The sequence below is a fragment of the Seriola lalandi genome, unplaced genomic scaffold (genome assembly GCF_002814215.2).
Source record: "Seriola lalandi dorsalis isolate HSWRI2012SDOR001 ecotype SW California unplaced genomic scaffold, Sedor1 jcf7180002054838, whole genome shotgun sequence".
NCBI lineage: Eukaryota > Metazoa > Chordata > Actinopteri > Carangiformes > Carangidae > Seriola > Seriola lalandi.
The window spans coordinates 243,544-262,750 of record NW_019525391.1 but is presented as its reverse complement, the minus strand read 5'-3'; the positions used below and the strand labels follow the sequence as shown (position 1 = coordinate 262,750).

Here is a 19,207-nt window from a genome sequence, read left to right as displayed (position 1 = left end):
TACTTCCAGTATTTCCAAGCTCCTATAGACTTTTTTATACCCACACACACATTTCAACATGATGCATAGTTGCGAGCAACGTTAAGCAATGACTGATGATCAGATCAACACTTCTCCATGTACATACATTTGCATATGACCAGCTGGACATAAACTGTGATCAAAACTTCAAGACATAAAGTATGCAAGAACAACACATGCTGAGCTTTCACTGCACTCTCAGGTCCCAGGCCCATTTTTGTCCTCACCCATCTGTTTGTGTAACTGTACAACACTATGCACCAAAGTCACTTTTTACCAGCTATTATTTTTAGTTTGCGGACCAACCAAGAATGAAGAAGAAATTGTCATTACAGCTTTTATAGATGGCAGCAGCTGCTTTCAAATCAGGCATCTTCTCTGCTCTATCAGAGGAAGAAGATCTCCTCCAACAGTTCCTCTCGAGGTTGTGCAACAGTTACGCATTAGTGCAGCAAGTGTGCAAAAGATGTACAATAGCTACGTCTGTATGTGTACTAATTTTCCTCCACTGAATCTCCACGGAAGGCAGATCTCCCTGTCGTACAGTGCTACATCTCTTTCTGTATTCCTCTCCCCTCATGAGACAATGAACACATTGAGACAAATCTGTTTCCACAGCCTGTGAATAAGAGACAGCCAGCTTTGTTTTGCACGAGTGTGCATACACACACATATGCGTGTGTGTGTGTGTGTGTGTATGTGTGTGAACAAATGTGTTTGTGTGTACGGGCACACACGCATTTGTGTATCCATGTGCAAATGTGAGCGAGATGCCTGCGTCATGCGTCCGCCATGTGAGTCACTTGCTCTTGTGTAGCGCTTTAAGTAGTGAGTAAGAGCCCTCTACTCCCTCGCCCGTCTCCGCTCTCACTCTCTGGGGCCCCAAACACACAACTAGAGCTTCCTCCTCTGCCTTTTGCTCCATCCAACAGGTTGCTTTGTCAATAATGAATGCTCACAATGCGCTGCATGTCCACGAGTTTGAAATCGGAGATAGACTCAAAGGGAGACAAACATGTGGCCACAATCACCTGCTTTCCCTATTATTCCAGAAGAACGATAAAACAAACACAAGCATTTTTTTTTTCCTTTTCCTTTGTTGGTGTCTCTTCTCTGTCAGAAATCTCGACATGATGAGACGACCGAGGCTGTATTTGAATAATAGCTCCGTCCAGAACTGTCTTCTTTGGAGGCCTGCTGGGATAATTGCAGGTGAGCCTTGGAGGAGATAGAGAACAGCAGTGCAGAGAGAGATAAGTAAACACACAAGTGACGTCTGCGGTTGATGACTAACGCTGTAGTGACTCCAGTACCCTCTGTCTGTCTTCAGAACCACTGAAATAAAGGTTGCTGTGAGAGCTCTGCTGGTGAGCTCTAATCATTCTCACTGAGCCATAAAACATGGACAAATATTCTTTATCCAAACAGGATATCACTGCGCCTAGTGTGCACAATCCAGATTTAGATTAATTTGGGAACGTGTCATGGTTTGTCAAGATGTAAACAGATGTAGAGCCTTTTCTCTTCTGCGTTGTTATTTTTAAGATGTCACTGACATGGGAGTTCTTTGACATGGCAAAGCAAAAAACAACCCCCCCCCCCAAAAAAAAAAAAAAAAAAAATCTTGTTGCCGTGTGCAGCTGTTTTTGGACTTATTCCACCATCTAGTGGTAGTGCACGTGCTGTCACAACACTACAGCTGCACACTGTTGGATGCATCCTAATAACTGAGATCACAAGAGGTCAGTAAAACACATTTGTCTTTACTAACATCAGTGCATATGAGAGAATGTGAATTACATTGCTGAACAAATGTTGCAGACGTGAGATATTCATCATTCACACCATTTGATTAACTTCATTTTCAGAAACACAAAATAAAATAAAGTGAAAAAAAAAAATCAATTAAAAAGTTTTAAAATGGCAGTTTTGGGTGAAACCTCATTGGCACAAAAATGAAGAAAAATAAGAAAAGTGCTCATTCAGACAGAGACACAGACGGAGGTAGAGATGTAAATAAAACAAAGCGAGGAATTAGAAATTAGACACTGAAGGCCAGTTTATAAATTTGAACACTAAAGAGATTAAAAACAGTGAACGAATAACAATATTCAATTAAATAGAATTATTATTTGAGATTACATCCGTAGCACCTTATTATTGCGGGGTCACTGTCGTGCTACCAGTTTCTCTGTTTCACTCGTTCCCCAGCAGATGTAGAGATATAGTTCCTCCTCCTCCATTCAAATCCTACCAGCAGTACCCCACGGTGCAATACAAGTAGGACCCATGAGGGCGGGGATATATGAGGAGTTTTCATATTGGAATGTTTTTTTAATTAATGCACTTAACCCTCTCTTGAAAAGCAGCACCACTTCGACACCACCGTATTCAACACTTGACACTTTCAGCAGATTTCATCCTCATTCTATGTGGCTCCATCCTCGTCCTCCTCTGGTTCTGGCAGGCTGCCAGGACAGGGCTCCATGGTAACAGCGACGCCCATGCCGCTGCGTCCAACGGGCATCTCGGTCACACACGTCCATTCATTTCTTTCTGGACAGTAACACTCGACGCTGGACAGGAAGCCGTGCTGGTTAAAACCCCCTGAATGGAAACACACACGTGTTTAATGAAGCTGTTGATGAAGCAATTACGGACTGTTCAACAGTTGTGTCAATGAATAATTAAATTCAATTATTTTGCTATTTATTTTTCAGCTCATAGATGGATTCATCAAATGATCTTTTAAAAAGGCAATTTTTACTTTTTGATTTTCCATTAATTTAATTTAGTGATGTGGTTTGTTATTACTTCCTGATCTGACATTTCATTTGCCTGCTGCATGTCTGTTTACTCTTAACAGTTGAACCACACTTTCCCCTATTTAATTAACAACAACACTGAGTCACTGAGCCACATTAGAAATAAAACAGCGCAACCCACACTGTATTAGCAGAGGATCTCACTGGTTGCCTCCTGACCTGACTGTCTACTAATGAATCAGAATTATTCAAGTCTTTCAAGTATTTCTTTTTTCTCTGGGTCACTTGCAATAGAACTGCAAGTCACTTGATATTAACTGCTGATACAAAATAAAATGTCTGTGTATATGTCATTATATATATATATGTTATATATATATATATATATATATATATATATATATTGGGCTGAGTGTGCAGATAAAATAAATTATCACAGACATTTTTATTAACACTGACAACAGCAACATGTTTCACTCAGCGCTTCATCAGGCCCATGATAAGCTACAATGGGCCTAATTACATGAAACTATTCAGGTACTAATTAGTGGTGGCACATATCACAGGCTTGACTTTGGACAGGCAATAGGAATCAATACAAGGGTCAATACAAGCATCATCCAAGACACAATTAGGGAAAGAAGATAAAATACATTACATAAAAGTGATAAAATAAACATTAATAAAGTAAAATCTAATGAGAAGAAAAATATTCAAAATAGCAAGATATGCTCTTATTAATGTTAAGAAAAGTTCTGTGACCATATCTTTCTTTTATTTAACTAGTTTGAACATTCAGTCTTTAGTAACTGACCGAGGACAAAGATGCGTCTCTGGTGGACCGTCACTCCGTGTGCACTGCGACAGTATTGCATGGAGGCCCTGGGCTCCCAAACATTCCTGGCTATGTTGTAACGCTCGACAGACGACAGCTGGCTCCTCCCATCATACCCTCCTACAGCGTACAGGTACGAGTTCACACACACCAACCCTGCAAAAGCAGACAGAGAGAGAACGCAAATGAACAGTTTGGCATTTTGAGAAATAGGCTCATTTTCTTTCAGTCTGAGGGCTAGATGAAAAGATTGATACCATACTTGTATGTCTGTACAGTAATTATGTAGCTGGAACCAGGTGCTGGGTAGCATAGCTTAGCATAAAACTGAAAATGGGGAGACAGCTAGCTTGGCTCTAACCAAAGGTAACATGATCTGCCTACCAGCACCTCAAAGCTCATCAGTTAACAGATCTCATTGGTTGAATCTATACAAAATCAGAAGAGTTAAAACAACAAGTTGTGGTTTTGCAGGGGGACTATTTTCTTGTCCGGGCTCAGTGAAGAAGTAATTTGTGAACTTTAGAGGTGCTGATTTTTTACCTTTGGACAGTGAAAGACTACCCGTCTCCCCCATTTCCAGTATTTATGCTAAGCTAAGCTAATTAGTAGCTGGCAATGGCCAAAATTTGAATGTAAAGTGGTATCAATATTTTCATTGAAAAAGAAAGTAAGTATTTTCCAAGATGTCAAACAACTCCTTTAAAGGCCAGAACAAACACAAATACACACCAATATATTAAGTGACACTACTAAAACACACACACACACACACACACACACACACACACACACACACACACACACACACACACAATTAAAACCATGATTTTGCATTAACTAAAACAAACACCATAATGTCTTCATGCTGTTTATCTAAAGCTCATATTGGCCCTCATAAAGACAGAAGTATACACACACACACACACACACACTCACCCAGTCCGCTGCGTATAGTGCTCATGGGAGCCAGCTGGTGCCAGGTGTTAGTGTCAGGCTGGTATTTCTCAGCAGTGTTCCATCGGTTCTGTCCATCATATCCCCCCACCACGTACAGAGCCCCCCCACACGCCGCCACACCGGCCCCTAGACGAGCTACCGACATCGGGCAAACAAACGACCAGCGATTCGACTCTGGGTCCCACCTGCAAATCAAACAGTGGTTGTACAGAGTTTGTAGTGATGACATTACATATTAGTCAATTAAAACAATGAATTGAAACAAGTGTCAGGGCTGCAAAACTTTTGATGTTTCAGAGGGGAGCAGCTTTGAGCAGCAACCTTCTCAATCTACACGAGCCAGTCAATTTTAAGTGGATTAGGTTAAGCTGGCAACCGTGTTTGGCAACTATTGACGAGCTTCATCTGAAGCCAAAGAGGCTGTAACACCACCATGAGCATGAGAGTCTACAGGACTCTGTAGTCCAACACACATCAAGTTTCCAATCTCTGGCCATGGTGTTTTTGAGAAAAATTTCATCATTTTATAACATAAATGTCTTGTTTAGCATATCTTTTTAAAAAGGTACAGCTAAGTATATTCACTCTCTTGCTGAGGTTTCTTTTGTCATATGGATTAAACAAACAAAATATAATGCATTAATTCATGGGGGTTTTTGGACAGAGCTAGGCTAACTGTTTTACCTTCCAGTGTTTTTACTTAGCTAAGTTAGCCACCGCATGGCTCTAGCTTCATGTCTAATTTACAGATATGAGAGTTGAATGGATCATCTCCTCTAACCCCTAGCATGAAAGCATATAAGCATATTTCCCAAAATGTCCGACTATTCCTTTCGAGTCACATCCATTTTATTTTAAATCATCACAATATCACAAAAGAAGTTCGAGGCACTTCCTCTAACAATCGAAGCTCTGTAGAGGCAAATAACACAAAGTATAACAACAGCAACAACGAAATCGATCATGATGAGGCAGGTCAGACTGCACGCTCTCCGGCTGGTTAATGATTAAAAAGGTTATTGGCTCAGCTGTTGGCACTGGGTATACTCCAGCTGTAAACTGCAGATAGGACGGTGTTTATCACCTGCCCTCAAACACTGGATAAGTGCCCTTGAGAAAGTCACTAAATGCAGGTCATTTCTTGGGTCACTGTGCTGGCAATAACCCTGTGCTCTGATCCCTGATGTTATTGCATAACGCATCTGCAACAAGGCCCTTTACTTGCTTTAGCGGGGAGGCATCACTCCTTGTTGAATCTTCTGCCTGTTGCTTGGATCCATTTGGGAAGCAGAGCCTTTTCCTGCCAACTACTGTTACCATGAACACTCTAATCTGCTTTGATGTGTTTCGCATTGAATTTTCATTTCAATAGTTTTATCAGCTTTCATTATATTTTGCAGCTTCACATGAGACGCCTTCCAAGTGGCGTGTGATGAGTTTTAATAATTCTCTTGTGACTAGCATCTTTTAGAAATCTATACCCTTCAATATAAAAAGGTATTATGGTTGCATTTGAAGTATGGTTCTTTAGATACAGAAAAGAAAGCTAATAGTATCAAAAGATACAGTAATTCTCAGACTTTAAAGTTTTGGGTTTTTTTGTAATTGATTGAAACTGATTCATAACATCATTAGAACTCCTCCCTGCTGTAAAGCATTCCCGACCCGATCGGCATTCCTGGGAAGTGTGTCTCGACATGTTTTGAAACAGCCCGTGTTGTCGTCTAATTAGGCTAAGAAGGATACCTGAAAACTTCTCTGCTGCTCTTCAGATTGAATAGCAGCTATTCATTTGATCTCCCTCATGCCATTATCCATACTTACACTGAGGTAACTGCACTTAATCCCAGAATGCGTGCGTATGAGGAAGGAAATCCGTGCTCATTACATTCATTTTTAGTAAATAAGATGTCATTAAAATCAAATTACTTCTCGAGTGCCTTGTTAAACAAATAAATCCTCTCACACAAACACACACACACACACGGTGAACACATCAGAGACGTCTAACCTCTCCACCGTGTTGTGATGCGTCGAGCCCTGAGAACCTCCCACGGCGTAGATGCAGCCGTCCACCACGCCCACACCGACCCTGTTCCTGGGGATGTTGAGGGAGGCTCGCTGGCTCCACTGGTTGGTCATGGGGTTATAGCAGCACAGGGCGCTGGACTCCGTGTTGTTTTGAAGCGACAAGTTCCTGCCCCCGACCTGGATTCATGAAAAGACGGATTAGAAAACTGAGACAGTACAGTGTTTCCCACTCATATCATATACAATTGTGGTGCAGTGTATCGCATTGTATCCCATCTATTGGTGGTATGAAATAACTGGTGCAACCTACAGTGTAGAGCAGTCCAAAGAGGGCGCAGGCTCCCAGGCCGCTGCATGGAGAGCCCATGTCAGCTAGTTTTAGCCAGGCATTCCTCCTGGGATCATAAGCCTCCATGGAGGCTAGTGAATGCTGCCGGTATCTGAGCAGAGAAAGGGAAATAAAGAGTGAGTAGTTAATCAGATGAACGGTCAGTGTATATATAACAGTTTTTACTGGGTATATGACATATAATGTCCAACTTAAATAAGATAATATCTTACTTTTTTATGCATTCTGTAAAAAGTCAGAGTTAGGGAGAAAAGGCCAACGACTAAATATGGACACATCAGCCATTATCTAATCTCCATGATGTCACTTACTGCACATCCTGCTTTATGTGTGCTGCTCCAACATTATTAACTACTGACCAACTATTGAAGTTAATTGTGCTTTTTTTTTTTAATAGATACAAAAAAAACAAAAAAAAAAAAACAAGCATGACTGTTAAAGTGCTCAAATCAGCTCATGTGACACAGTCCAAGTGTTCCTACGCTTTAAAAACCAGGTGTGATTTATGCCAGACAAAGACAAGTCTGAGAAAGACCATTTGTGGTTGCAATGTTGCCATGTCCATGTAGAACTAAAGAAGAACTGGGAGCAAGACAGGAGTGTGGCGGTACTTTTTTCATTTTGTTAGACAAAAATAGGTCAACATGCAGAATACCACTATAAGCAAAGGTGGACAAAAAAAACAAGAAGGATTTATACATGAACCCAGAGGGTAAACCCCTGTAAAGAAGACAGAGTGGATGACATACTAACAGCCACTGGGTGGCAGACTATGACACCTACTGGATCCATGAGGGTGTTTCGCATCTAATGTTTCAGAAAATAAAGCGCACACAAGTTGCGTATTGTAAGTGGACATCAACGCATCGTCTCATAATCAGTTTCTGATAATCAATATCACAGATGGGTGCAAAAGTGTTTGTTAGAGCCTGCAGTGTATCTAAGAATAGGTTTCTAAACTGTTGTCCATCGTAGAGCAAAGCAATGCTGATGAGGAGACTATAAAAGTTAACTACCCGCCAGCCACATAGATGAGTTGAGTTCCTCGGTTCGGTGCAGGAGGCAGCTTCCTTAGTGTCATATCCTGGAAGATTTTAGAAAGGAAGTCCTTACAGGAATTGGCCTGGAGGTAAAATAAAGAACAGAAAATAAAAACCTGTAAAGGCTTTGTGACTGAGATGGGTTTTCTTTTTTTTTCTTTTAACAAATCTCACCTTTCTTTGCATTTCGATTAGAAGAAAACATACTCTAACTCTGGTTTACCTTACTGAGGATGGGGCAGGACAGGAGCTGGTTCTTCAGGAACTTCGGAGGCAGAGCGTAGATATGAACTGCATTCAGGAGGGCATGTAGGTACTGGGCTCTACCCTCCATGTCCCAGCCGACCCAGTCGGTACAGGCCTTATACACCTGACATGGATGTAATCAGACGTATGAACATGTGGGTTGTTATTTACATCTAGATACACTCTTGTCAGAACTTGGACTATCAGTTGTGCTATTAGAATTCATGATTAGAACGTCAGTTACTTTAAGTATACATTTCTGTGACTTCTAGTGTTTGTCTGTGTGATTGTGGTAAAACATTGTCCATCTGGTGCTTCATGTAGGTCAAAATCACTGTTCCAGCTGTTGGTTAAACTAACTGACATGCACAACTGAAACATCTTATAATATACAGCACTGTTCGTACTGTTTACGAACAGTGCTGTATATTATAAGATCACCCAATACAAGAATAATTAAAAAAAACACATAGGTTACATGCCTTTTAGTCAGGTTTTAATTAGTTATTTTAATGCCACCCACCTCAGACTCACAGAGCACCTTCAGGCTGTCCTGACTGATGAGCTCCAGCAGTTGGCAGTGAGAGAGGCTGAAGAACTCGTCTTCTTTAGTCACCTGGGACAGAGGGACACAACAGGATACAAGAGCTTGATCAGATGAAGGTGTACTGACTACTGAATACACATCTTAATCCTTTTATCAGATTTTATTTCCTTCTCAGGTTAAAGTATGATACAGTGATTAATTTGAGTAAAGGCAGGCAGGTGTTTTAGTCATAAATTATAGATGAGACACAGATATAGAGACTTACAAAGGTAGCATCCATCACTTCAAAAAAGTGACAGGGAAAGAGAGAACATGTGAATTGTACTGGCAAAACGTAAATATAAACTATAGGTACTGTGGCCAAGTGTGTCCTTGGCACAGATGAATGGTCTTTGATTTTAGGTAACCATTAAACACCGCAGCTGCACTGTTCTGCAGTTATCCTAACAAAGCAGTACAGCTTTGCTGCTGACCCTGTGTGTCAGGGGCTTTGGTTAAGGCAGAAGCTGCCGCGCAGTCTGACCTCAGCGCTGAGCTGAGAGCACCGAGCATCACGCTGGAGGAGCTGAGGCCGATGGAGAGCAGACTGGCAGCAGGCGAATGCAAAATGCAAGCTCAGGAGAACTAAAAGCAGAGCTGGATATAACCAAGACTGGGTTACTTCAGTTCAAAGAGAAGGCAGAGGATAATACAGAATTACAAACTAACAAAAATATTAATGACCTGGTGGAGGAAAAGGCTGGTCACTAGCAAATGACCTATGGTAATTTTACTCTTGAATAAACAAACTTTTTTTTCTTAAGGGGTCAAAAAGTTGCATGAGGGCACAGCTATCCCCCCCGTTTGAGCTGAAGGAACGATAAACAAAGAAATTTGAGCAGCAGAACTTTTGCAGGCTGAGTTGGCACATGTGCTTTTTCAGAGACAGACCCAAAGTGGCCTTCTCCGTGTCTTTGACTGGAGCAGTGGAGCCATTCAACGCTGAAACTACACTGATCTACCCAAAAAACATGCCTAACGTTGGCAATGCTTACAGTGTCCGACCAGGTATGTGTCTGTGTGAATGTGCATGATTTAATGCATGCTTAGGGGTGTTGCTCCTCTATGACATACAGGATAGATTATTGTGAGATTATGATACCTGGAAATCTTGAAGAGGCTTCTTTCTGTGTCTTTTTACTACAATGCAGGTTTCTTCACAGTCCCTGTCAGAATCAGAGTGTGTACTTCTTCACATTTAATGCAATGGATGACCAGAAAAGCCACCACATGGGTGCAGCATTGTACAAGAGGAATCTGACAATTGCATGCGTACTTGTGCTTTCTATATTTGCATCTCACCTCATTGAAGTGTGTGTTGATGTACTCTCGGCTTCTTTGGTGCAGCTCTGTGCAGCCAATCTCCTCAGCAAAGCGGGCGATGCCGATGACATTAGCTGGCTCCAGATGCTTAGTAAGGAAATCATAGCATGCTTTGGCCACATCCTCCATCTGATACCTGGTAGAAAATAAGAAAAAAGGGAGGGAAAAATTATTACTGTCTACATTCTCTCCACCTGAATGAAGAATGTATTTAACTGGTAAATACTGAAAGATTAATAGAGTGTGGCAGAATACAGAAATCTACATCTGTGTCTGTTTTCAGGTTTCAGCTGTTTTCAATGACTCAGGATTAGCTTTCCAACACCATGTGCTACTGTTTATGTATGTTTACCTCATAGCAGCCAAGAGAACGTGCAACACACATTTCTCTCCCACTGTGATGTGGGAGGTGTAGGCAAAGTCAATGAGCCTTCCCACCACCTGGGGGCAAACATCCCGCAAGGTGATCTCCGAGGCACAACACTCTTTAAAGCTGCTGGTGAACATGGCTCTGAAGTAGGGGCTGCAGGAGGCCAGTACCACCCTGTGCACCTGAAAGTAACATGGTGATAAAGAAACATTGCATTCACTCTATTTTTATCAGTGAGGGAATGACTAACTTCCCTCTCGTATTGAGGCCCAGAACTGTCAAAACGAAGTGACCAATTATCAGACAAGTCAAAACTATAACTGAATATGTCATGAATGATACTGATAGTGAAATTATCAAATTGAGATTAAAAAGATACATGAAGCTTGAAATTATAATCGGTTGGTGAAAAAAACTAAAATCTTTTCAGTTTTTCCTTTACAACCTTTCAGTAGACAAAGTGACAAGTTCTAACTCTTTCCTTTTCTGGTACAAATGAAATCATATACCTATTCTCTATTTTCCCCAAGATGCATTTGACAATGCCTGACCAAGATCTCAATTACACTGGAAGGTGAATTACAACTTAAAAATGTAACTGAATTTAACTTTTGTATGACATCTCCAATGCACATTTCACATGTGGGTACAAGGGAACATGATGTGAAGTTAGGGAATAAAGAGGGAAATTATTAAGAATTGATACTGTAGGTAATTTTTAACTACCAGGTACCTATTCTAAAATAACAGGGTACATGGGAGAAAGCAACACACAGGTAATCAATAATGCAGTGAGTTGTCATATTATCAGTGGGCAATATAGCACCAAAATATTTATTGATGCATTTAGTTGTATTTTAGACTTGTTTAATAACCTCTCATTACATGTAGTCAGTTTCAGGCCTCCATAATGAGCTAATATTTTGAAACTGTGAAGCAAACTCCAAAATGGCTTTTTGATCACTTAATTTAGAGGATGTCTCACCTTGAAGTCCACAGTTTTTTCCTTGTACGTGACATGCAGCACCAGGTCACACAGCATCTCCTGCCGTCTGAACTCGTCCATGACCTTCATGGATCTGGAAGCGTGGGTCTCGACCGTGTAGTCAAGGTACCCAGACCCGTGCATCGAGGGAACCACAATAGCTGAGAAATCAGAATTACGTGTGGGACGTTTCTTCCTCATTGGGCAATGCATTATGGGAGAGAGGAAGGGGAGTAGTCCAGAGTTATTATTTTGTTCAGTCTCAAAGTCTTCTACAGTTTAAAGTTTTGAGTTCTTATCCCACTGGGGTTAGACTTTCAACAGAGGAAATTCTTTTGGTCTTTATTTCATTGATGTGAAGACTCCAGAGAGCACATGTCTTTAGTTTCTCCATTTTTATGCAAATATAAACCCAAAATCTATTCAGAGAGTAGACTTTTCCAAAGGAAGTAGGGTTGTGAACCGAGTAATGGTGCTATCCATTGGTGATCTCAGCAACAGCCAGCAGGCAGAGTAAGCAGTCCACAGGAAAAGCCAGTTGCTGCATAAAAATAAGTAGAGGTCATACGTTTCTCTGCGCACATACGATGGGTAAACAAACTCGCAGACCGATGGTGAACCACATAATACTCCCTCATCCACAGGTCCTGGCTCCAACATGACTGACAGCGTTTGTGTCAGGATCAGACAGCTCCCAAAGCATGAGTCAACCCATGATAATTAAATTGCTGTTGGTCCAGATCTTACAGGTTTCAGGGTTGTGAAAGTAATCCATTCTGACTTTTCAGGGAGTCCTCTGCAAGGAGAAGGAGAAGTGGTTGACAAACGTGTGTAGCTGCACAATCAGAAGTATCCTGGCAGGGATCCCGTCTGCTGCGATGCTTATCCTGCAAAGTAGAAGAAAAACAAACAAAAACAGAGTAAGCTAAGAAAGATGAGAGAATTTTAGTGGTTTGAAAAGAAACTAATGGAATCAAAATCTCACGTGTTCCCCTCTTGTATGTGTGGGAGTTCAAGTCACACACTCAGAGTTTCACTTCCTTACAGCTAAAACAGCAAATACATCCTCTGGTTAACTGCTTTATGCCACAGCATTCGCCTAAGGAAATGGTAAATGTATTTTTAATTTGGTTACGTAAAAGATTCTCATAATCTCTAAAAGGATCATTTATAGTGAAGGCTTTGTCATTCCTATGTTGTTTCATTACTAATGAGCTGCTAAATACACTTTATTTATTGAAGTGTGCATTGTTCTGGCAAAAATGATAACCTCTTAATGTATTTTTTAAACCTCAAAATGTGTGTCAATTAGAAATACTGTGCATTCATGGCATTTTTTTCTTTATATACAAGAAACTTGCTAATAGTTGAAAACTTGATATTCAGTTTAGTGTCATATATGAAAAAGAAAAACAACAAATCCTCACATTTGAGAAGCTGGAACCAGAGAATGTCTGATCAAGTAATCTATTAATCGACTGATTGTTGCAGATGTCACCAGAATGCAAGATCACAGGGACCTCAAAGAGCTGGTTCATCCTTGCAAACGCTTTATCATTTGGCCTGTTAAAGCTCTTTTTTCCTCTTTTCTCTTCACTTAGAGTTAATCAGCCAAGCAGTAGACTGTTGATAGTCACACTCGGCGTGTGAGTCACAGAGGAGTGACTGAGATTCAACAGATAGCAGCCGGATGACAAACATAAAGAGCACACATCCACTCTATTTAAAAAGGAACAGAAGGTATGAATGAATTCTTACCAGACTTCAGAAGTTGTTGCTGACCAGCCACACCACTGTTTCCCTAAAAATCACATTCACTTCTGTGTTCCTACTCTCTGGGTATGTGATAAAAAATCACTCCAACTGTCAAAGCAGACTAATCTCTGGACCATCAGTCTTAGCTTAGTAAATGCCAAGTCACTCTAATAATTAGAGTGACACACATCCTGGACACGCCCCTTTTAGCCGAATTCGCAGGAAATTTTAATGGGTTCCTCCCCGGCCCGTGCCCCTTCCCTCCACCAAGTTTGGTGCAAATCAGTTCAGTACTTTTTGTGTAATCCTGCTGACAAACAACCAAACAAACAAACAAACAAATAGACAAACAAACAAACAGAGAGAGACGAGTGAAAACATAACCTACTTGGTGGAGGTCACAAATATCTGCCTCTTACATAAGAGAGCACAGAATAAGACACTACCAGTCAAATGTTTCCAAACATCCCCGTCTTATTAAATCACAAGTATTGTCATTGTCAATAATCCTAAAATTAAAAAATATAAGCGAAATGAAATTTAGGTTTTTGACAGTTTCACTGAAATATCTTTATCATTGCACTCAGGCACCTGAAGACACGATGTAAGCACTGTATGTCAGTGTAACATAATTACATGGGTGTAAGTGGTGCACCTGTCTCTAATGAAGTGCTAATTAAAAGTCTCATTAGATTCTTGCCAATTAATAAGCCCCTCACTTAAAGTGGAGAACTTGAGGCAGTTAGCATGGAGGCAAACGACAGCTAACGACTCTGACTGCTTCTGGATCTTTGAGGCCGGTACCGATACCTTTGAGAGTTATAAAAAAACAAAAAAACACTAGAAACGATATCAATATTTAAAGGAACAGTTCAACATTTAGGGAAATATGCTTCTTTTCTTTATCGCCAAGAGTCAAATTAGAAGACTGATACGAGTTAGACTTGGCCTGAAGACAGGAAGCAGCAGCTACAGCTGGATTTATGCTTCTCCTAAACAAAAGCATAAATGCCTCTGTGAAGGTCTGCAGATGAGGGTGTTCCAGGTAACTGACACAGACACCTCCCAAATCACAACAATGAGTCATCCAGGTGAAACCAGATCATTGCTTGATTCAACTTCTGACAGGAAGCGGTTTCAGGACAGACAAAAAAAAAACAAAGTATTGCAAGTTGGTACAAAACGGGACCACACAAACTTCTACAAACGATGAAAAAAAAAGAAAAAAGAAAATCAACCTAAAGCTCACCGATCTTGCTCTTTGGTGGATAACTCCTTGTTATTTATCAATAATATTGTCCCTGGCCCATGTGTCAGTCAGACTCTACTAAAGAGAGAAAAGACCAGCTGTTAGCTTCCAGCTGTTACTTTGATGAGGACTATATATTTATGCATTGTGCCTCAAACTATCAGATGGCATCCAAAAAGGTCAGACAGATGCACTATAATAGATAAAACATGCAGATGCTAGCATCAGTCCAACATAGGGACCCTGCACCATTTCTGATGCTTAAACCTGGGGTACCTGCTGATACAAATTACCAATCAGATGTAAATGTAAAATCTGTAAACATCATTGCATGGAGCTCATTGTGTGGGGTCATTTTCATGTAAGGTCACAAGTGAAAAGGGGCAGCTTTGGTTCTAAAAACTGAGCGGGCAGCTCACTGTGATTGACAGAATTTAAGAGTTAGTGGAAAAAAAGATTTTTATGATGACATTCACACATGAAACTGTGTTTAATGTGGATTGGACATGTTGCAGCCAATACCTTATCCACTTAATAAAGTCAGCAGCAGCACGGATACCGATCCGGCATATTTCTTTAATGGGCTTACATTTGCAATACTTGAGAATTATCCTGAAAATGCTCAAATACACAGTGTTGAAATGCTTTTAGAGCATCTCTTTACATGACAGAGAAAACCCAGAGCGACGTGAAATCTCTGCATTCCGCAGAGTGTCACTCGCTGCCACAGCTTGAAGCAGAACAAATCAGCTGGAGAGCTGGAGAGCACGAAAAGACGTCTGCTATGCTGCCGCTTAGCGACAGTGCATCCGTCTGTGTAAAGAGCCTTAGAATCAACAGCAGCAGATCAATTTTTAGCATGAAAAGGCACAAACACTGATCCTGCGAGAGTCACAACCACAGTGACCCTCTGAGAATCACATGGATACTTACAGCACCTGCAGTTTGCTGTTATTTGTTTTTCCGTCTCACCAGAATTGATCAGATACTGTTTTTTTCTACTTTACTGAGCAAACCACATAAAAAGGTTATTGCTGGGTTGGTCTGGTAGAATGCAGCTTTGCATGGTTGCACAATCAAATCTGTTCAGCCTGTTTGCTGGTCATATGACCAAAAGTGTGAGACGGAAAGGGAAGAAAGTGATCCAGAGAGAAAAAAAAAAAGAGAGAGATTTTGAGGACAACATCCAGTGAGCGAGAGAGAGAATAACAAAGTGGGAGAGGAGAAAGATGGCAGCCATGACACATATTAGAAATCAGTTCAAGGAGTGAATAAAATAAGGGAAGTGACAGACATTAATACAGTGAGATTCTCAGTTTTCCATAAAGGGCCATTGTGCATGGATATATCAGCCTGTCCTACTCTCCTGATCAGGCTTTAAGGGGGTTAACAGTGAATTACTGTGTAAACACAGAGTGCAGAGCTTGGCTACTTTATAAAGCATTGCTCAAGCCTGCAGGAACCCTGTGCGAACACTGTGACACAAGTTCTGACCAGTTTTATTGATTTCAGTGAGGTTTCATAATCCCTGTTTGACCAAGGTCCTGACCAGTAACACTGTAGGTGGTAGTAGTGTTTGCTTCTCAAATGGCTGTTTGCAAGTGAGAAGAGGGAGCGAGCAGATTACTGGAACTTCATTAACAAAATGAATCAGTCTGTGATTCATCTGTTTAATATTCTTAAAGAGGAGATCTATGGTGTTCATCAGAAGGCATTTGTGCTTTTAAACATGAAGAATGAATCATTATAAGTCACTGATTCTTCCATCAAGACACTGTTCAGCCGAGCTGAGTGCAGAATTTATAAAGAACGTGGAGAGTCAGAGAGAGGGAGAGTTAACCATTTACAGACTATTTCTGTTGCCAGATGGTAGATACAGCAGCACGGCAGTCTACTGACTCCGGCCTGTGCAGTCAGCTTTGACCTGCACATATACTGTAACATGTTACAGGACTTCTGACAGGAGTGAGAATACCCTCGCTTGACCTTTAAAAATATGTTTTCTCAGACTGCTAACCTGTAATGAACACGTGTCTTTTGAAAAGTTTTGTAACAGCAGTGACTCAAGTTCTTCTGCCATGTCATCATTCAGCTGCACCGACAGCTGACTGGGGGGGGGTCAAAGGTCGCTGATGACAAACATGAAGAACAGAGCATCACAGAAGCAGTGCATTGTTTAAGAGACACAACAGCACACAACTTAACCTCAAACCGGAGGATCCTCTTATTTTAGAAACATTCAATCCGTGGGAATTAAAAGAATTTAAAAAGCCTCCTCCCAAGACATTTAATGTTTAGAAACTCAAGCCAAGTGATGCACATCACACAGTCTCAAATAACAATTGCCCAATGCTGCCTCCTGACCACACACTTAACCGTATCAGAAGCACTGAATATACAGTATGCTGATTTATCACTAAACAAAGAAATACTTCCTTATTTGTGGTCAAAAAAAAAAAAAAAAGTCTGCAACTAATGTTTAGTTTCATTATTGATTAATCTGCACCTTCTTTTTTCAATTAATCAACTAATTGTGTCACTGGTCAGACACAATTAAACTATTTCAAGCGTCTCAAACCTTGTAATATTTCATGTACTATCATAGAAAAAACTATAACCAGTGACTTGTTTTAAGAACTACTTAGTCATTTTCCTGAATGATGTTATTCACTGAGTGATTTCATTGTACCTAGAGTTTAAATTTTTTTAAATATCATTCAATTAGTTGACTGATAGAAATTGATCTGAAGCTTTGTTGATAACCAATTCATCATTTAAGTTATTTTTAAAGCAAAAAGCCATCAAACATTTGATGGTTCCAGCTTCTCAAATGTGAGAATTTGTTGCTTTTGCTTGTCATAAAATCATAGGAAACTGAATCTCTTTGGCTTTTGGACTGTTGGTCAGATAAAACGATTATTCAACCATTCAGCAAGATAATCTGAGGATTAATCATTAGTGAAAATAATATTTTTTTTTACAGCCTTAGTTCCAGCCTATCTCTAAATATCTCTGGGTTTTTGACTGTAATTTGACTTGAAATTTAAAGATGCCCCTTTGGCTTAGGGAAACTGTCATTGTTGTCAATGTTTAATGGCATTTTACAGACCAAACATAAATGATTAATTAAGAAAATAATCAGTTCGATGATGAATTAATCATTAGTTGCATTAAAAATTAAGTCTATCAAATGGCGAAAAAAGTGAAAAACACCTGTTAAGATCCCAGAAGTGGCATCTTTAAATTGCTTGTTTTGTTGACAACCAACAGTCAAAAGTCACAATATTTAATGTACAGTGATACCTAGAAGGGAAGAACAGAAAATGCTCACATTGGAGTGAATGTTTGACATTTTTGCTTGAAAAGATCATTTTAACGATTAATCATTCAAATTACTAACCGATTATTAGAAGTTATTATAATTGTGTTTTCAAGACGATGGTTAAAAATCATAACAAATGAGCGACGGCAGCCTCCAGGTGCCAAAATAACACACAGCTGCTCAGCAAAAGTTTCAATTCCCTTTTGGGAGTGTGCGCACTACTGAGGAAACAAAGTGACATAAAGTGACAGACTGGTCGACAGCAGAGTTATAAACTCGTCCAGTGTTCACGGACATTGTTGGCGTAGCGGTGTTGTAATAAGTAGTGTCACGAGTGCCGCTGTAAAACCACATTCACACGAGAACCAGAAACGTTTTGAATGTTACAGTGATTTTACAAAAGGGCGCGTCCGTTCAGCGCGTGAAACTCTTTTACATTTCAACAGCTGCAAATGCACTCACCCAGAGCAACAGCTCCACGGCGGCTGGGAAACTCCATATCACTATACCACAGAAATCATTTGTGCGAGTTTTACAGCGAGAGTTGTCCGACCACCGGAGGTCTTCCCCCGGTCGCTGACTGAGGCTCTGAGTCCTGTCAGGAAACCAGCAGACGCGTCGTCCTCCACGTTAAAAGGAGAAATGTGCGGAGCTGTGAACGTCGCTGCCGCTCTGCGTCGCCACTGGCAGACGTTCAAGGGCTATGGAGGTGGTGGGGGTGGAGGGGGAAGAATTTCTGCACCAACATGACTCTGCAACTCTCGAGTGCGCTCTAAACACCGTGCGGGTAGTACGCATGTTCAGAGACCTGCATGGCAGCAAGTCAGGAGCAGCATTCCTCAAACTGAAACTGAACGTCGCGCGGGGTCAGAGGCTCTTCAGAGCTGGAACATGCTACAACAAGACAACAGCAAAGCTCCCTTTAGCGCTCTGGAAATCTATCTATCTCTCTCATCTTAATTGATGATTCATGGGTAAAAATAAAACAAGCTCTGGATCCGCCCTCTGTAAACAGTGAAGCTAAAATATAGCCTGTTAGCTAAAAAAGTAAGAACAAACAGGAACCAAACTCTAAAGAACAGCTGGTACAAGGTACAAAAGCTGCTTATAATGTTATTAGAAGTGATAATAATAATAATAATAATAATAGAAAATAAATAAAATGGCAGTGTATCTCTCTTCTTGTCTGCACACCCACAAACTATTAGTGGCTTTTGGACACTTTCTGACCTTAAGTAAACATCACAAACTAACCTCTGTACAGCCACATACTACACAGAAAAAAAATGTAATCCAAAGTGAGAATGGCCATGGGCTGGCTCACTGACTAAGAGTCACAGACACCTGCACAATGACATAATGCCCATACC

The 19,207-nt window shown here is 40.6% G+C and overlaps 1 protein-coding gene across 2 annotated transcripts; it reads right to left on the bottom strand.

The window, feature by feature from the left end:
• Window positions 1-1,764: 1,764 nt before the first annotated feature.
• keap1a (kelch-like ECH-associated protein 1a) lies at window positions 1,765-18,536 on the bottom strand. Of its 2 annotated transcripts, none has more exons than XM_023426771.1 (12): window positions 18,300-18,536; window positions 11,512-12,398; window positions 10,509-10,708; window positions 10,136-10,292; window positions 8,771-8,863; window positions 8,225-8,371; window positions 7,978-8,084; window positions 6,923-7,052; window positions 6,593-6,789; window positions 4,561-4,766; window positions 3,601-3,777; window positions 1,765-2,628 (listed from the first exon to the last, which is right to left on the bottom strand). In XM_023426771.1, the coding sequence occupies exons 2-12, from the start codon at window positions 11,722-11,724 to the stop codon at window positions 2,450-2,452; spliced, it is 1,806 nt and encodes a 601-aa protein (XP_023282539.1). In that variant the 5' UTR covers window positions 11,725-12,398; window positions 18,300-18,536; the 3' UTR covers window positions 1,765-2,449. The 2 variants fall into 2 exon arrangements, with proteins under 2 accessions (XP_023282539.1, XP_087035555.1); XM_087179429.1 differs by lacking the exon at window positions 18,300-18,536 and adding an exon at window positions 15,449-15,466.
• Between the last annotated feature and the right edge of the window lie 671 nt (window positions 18,537-19,207).

Coding starts and splice junctions, on each gene's coding strand:
- keap1a (XM_023426771.1), bottom strand. CDS start 11,724: ATGCATTGCCCAATGAGGAAGAAACGTCCCACACGTAATTCTGATTTC. Junction 10,709..11,511: donor AAAAAACTGTGGACTTCAAG/GTGAGACATCCT, acceptor TGTTACTTTCAG/GTGCACAGGGTGGTACTGGC. Junction 6,790..6,922: donor TCTTTGGACTGCTCTACACT/GTAGGTTGCACC, acceptor TCATGAATCCAG/GTCGGGGGCAGGAACTTGTC.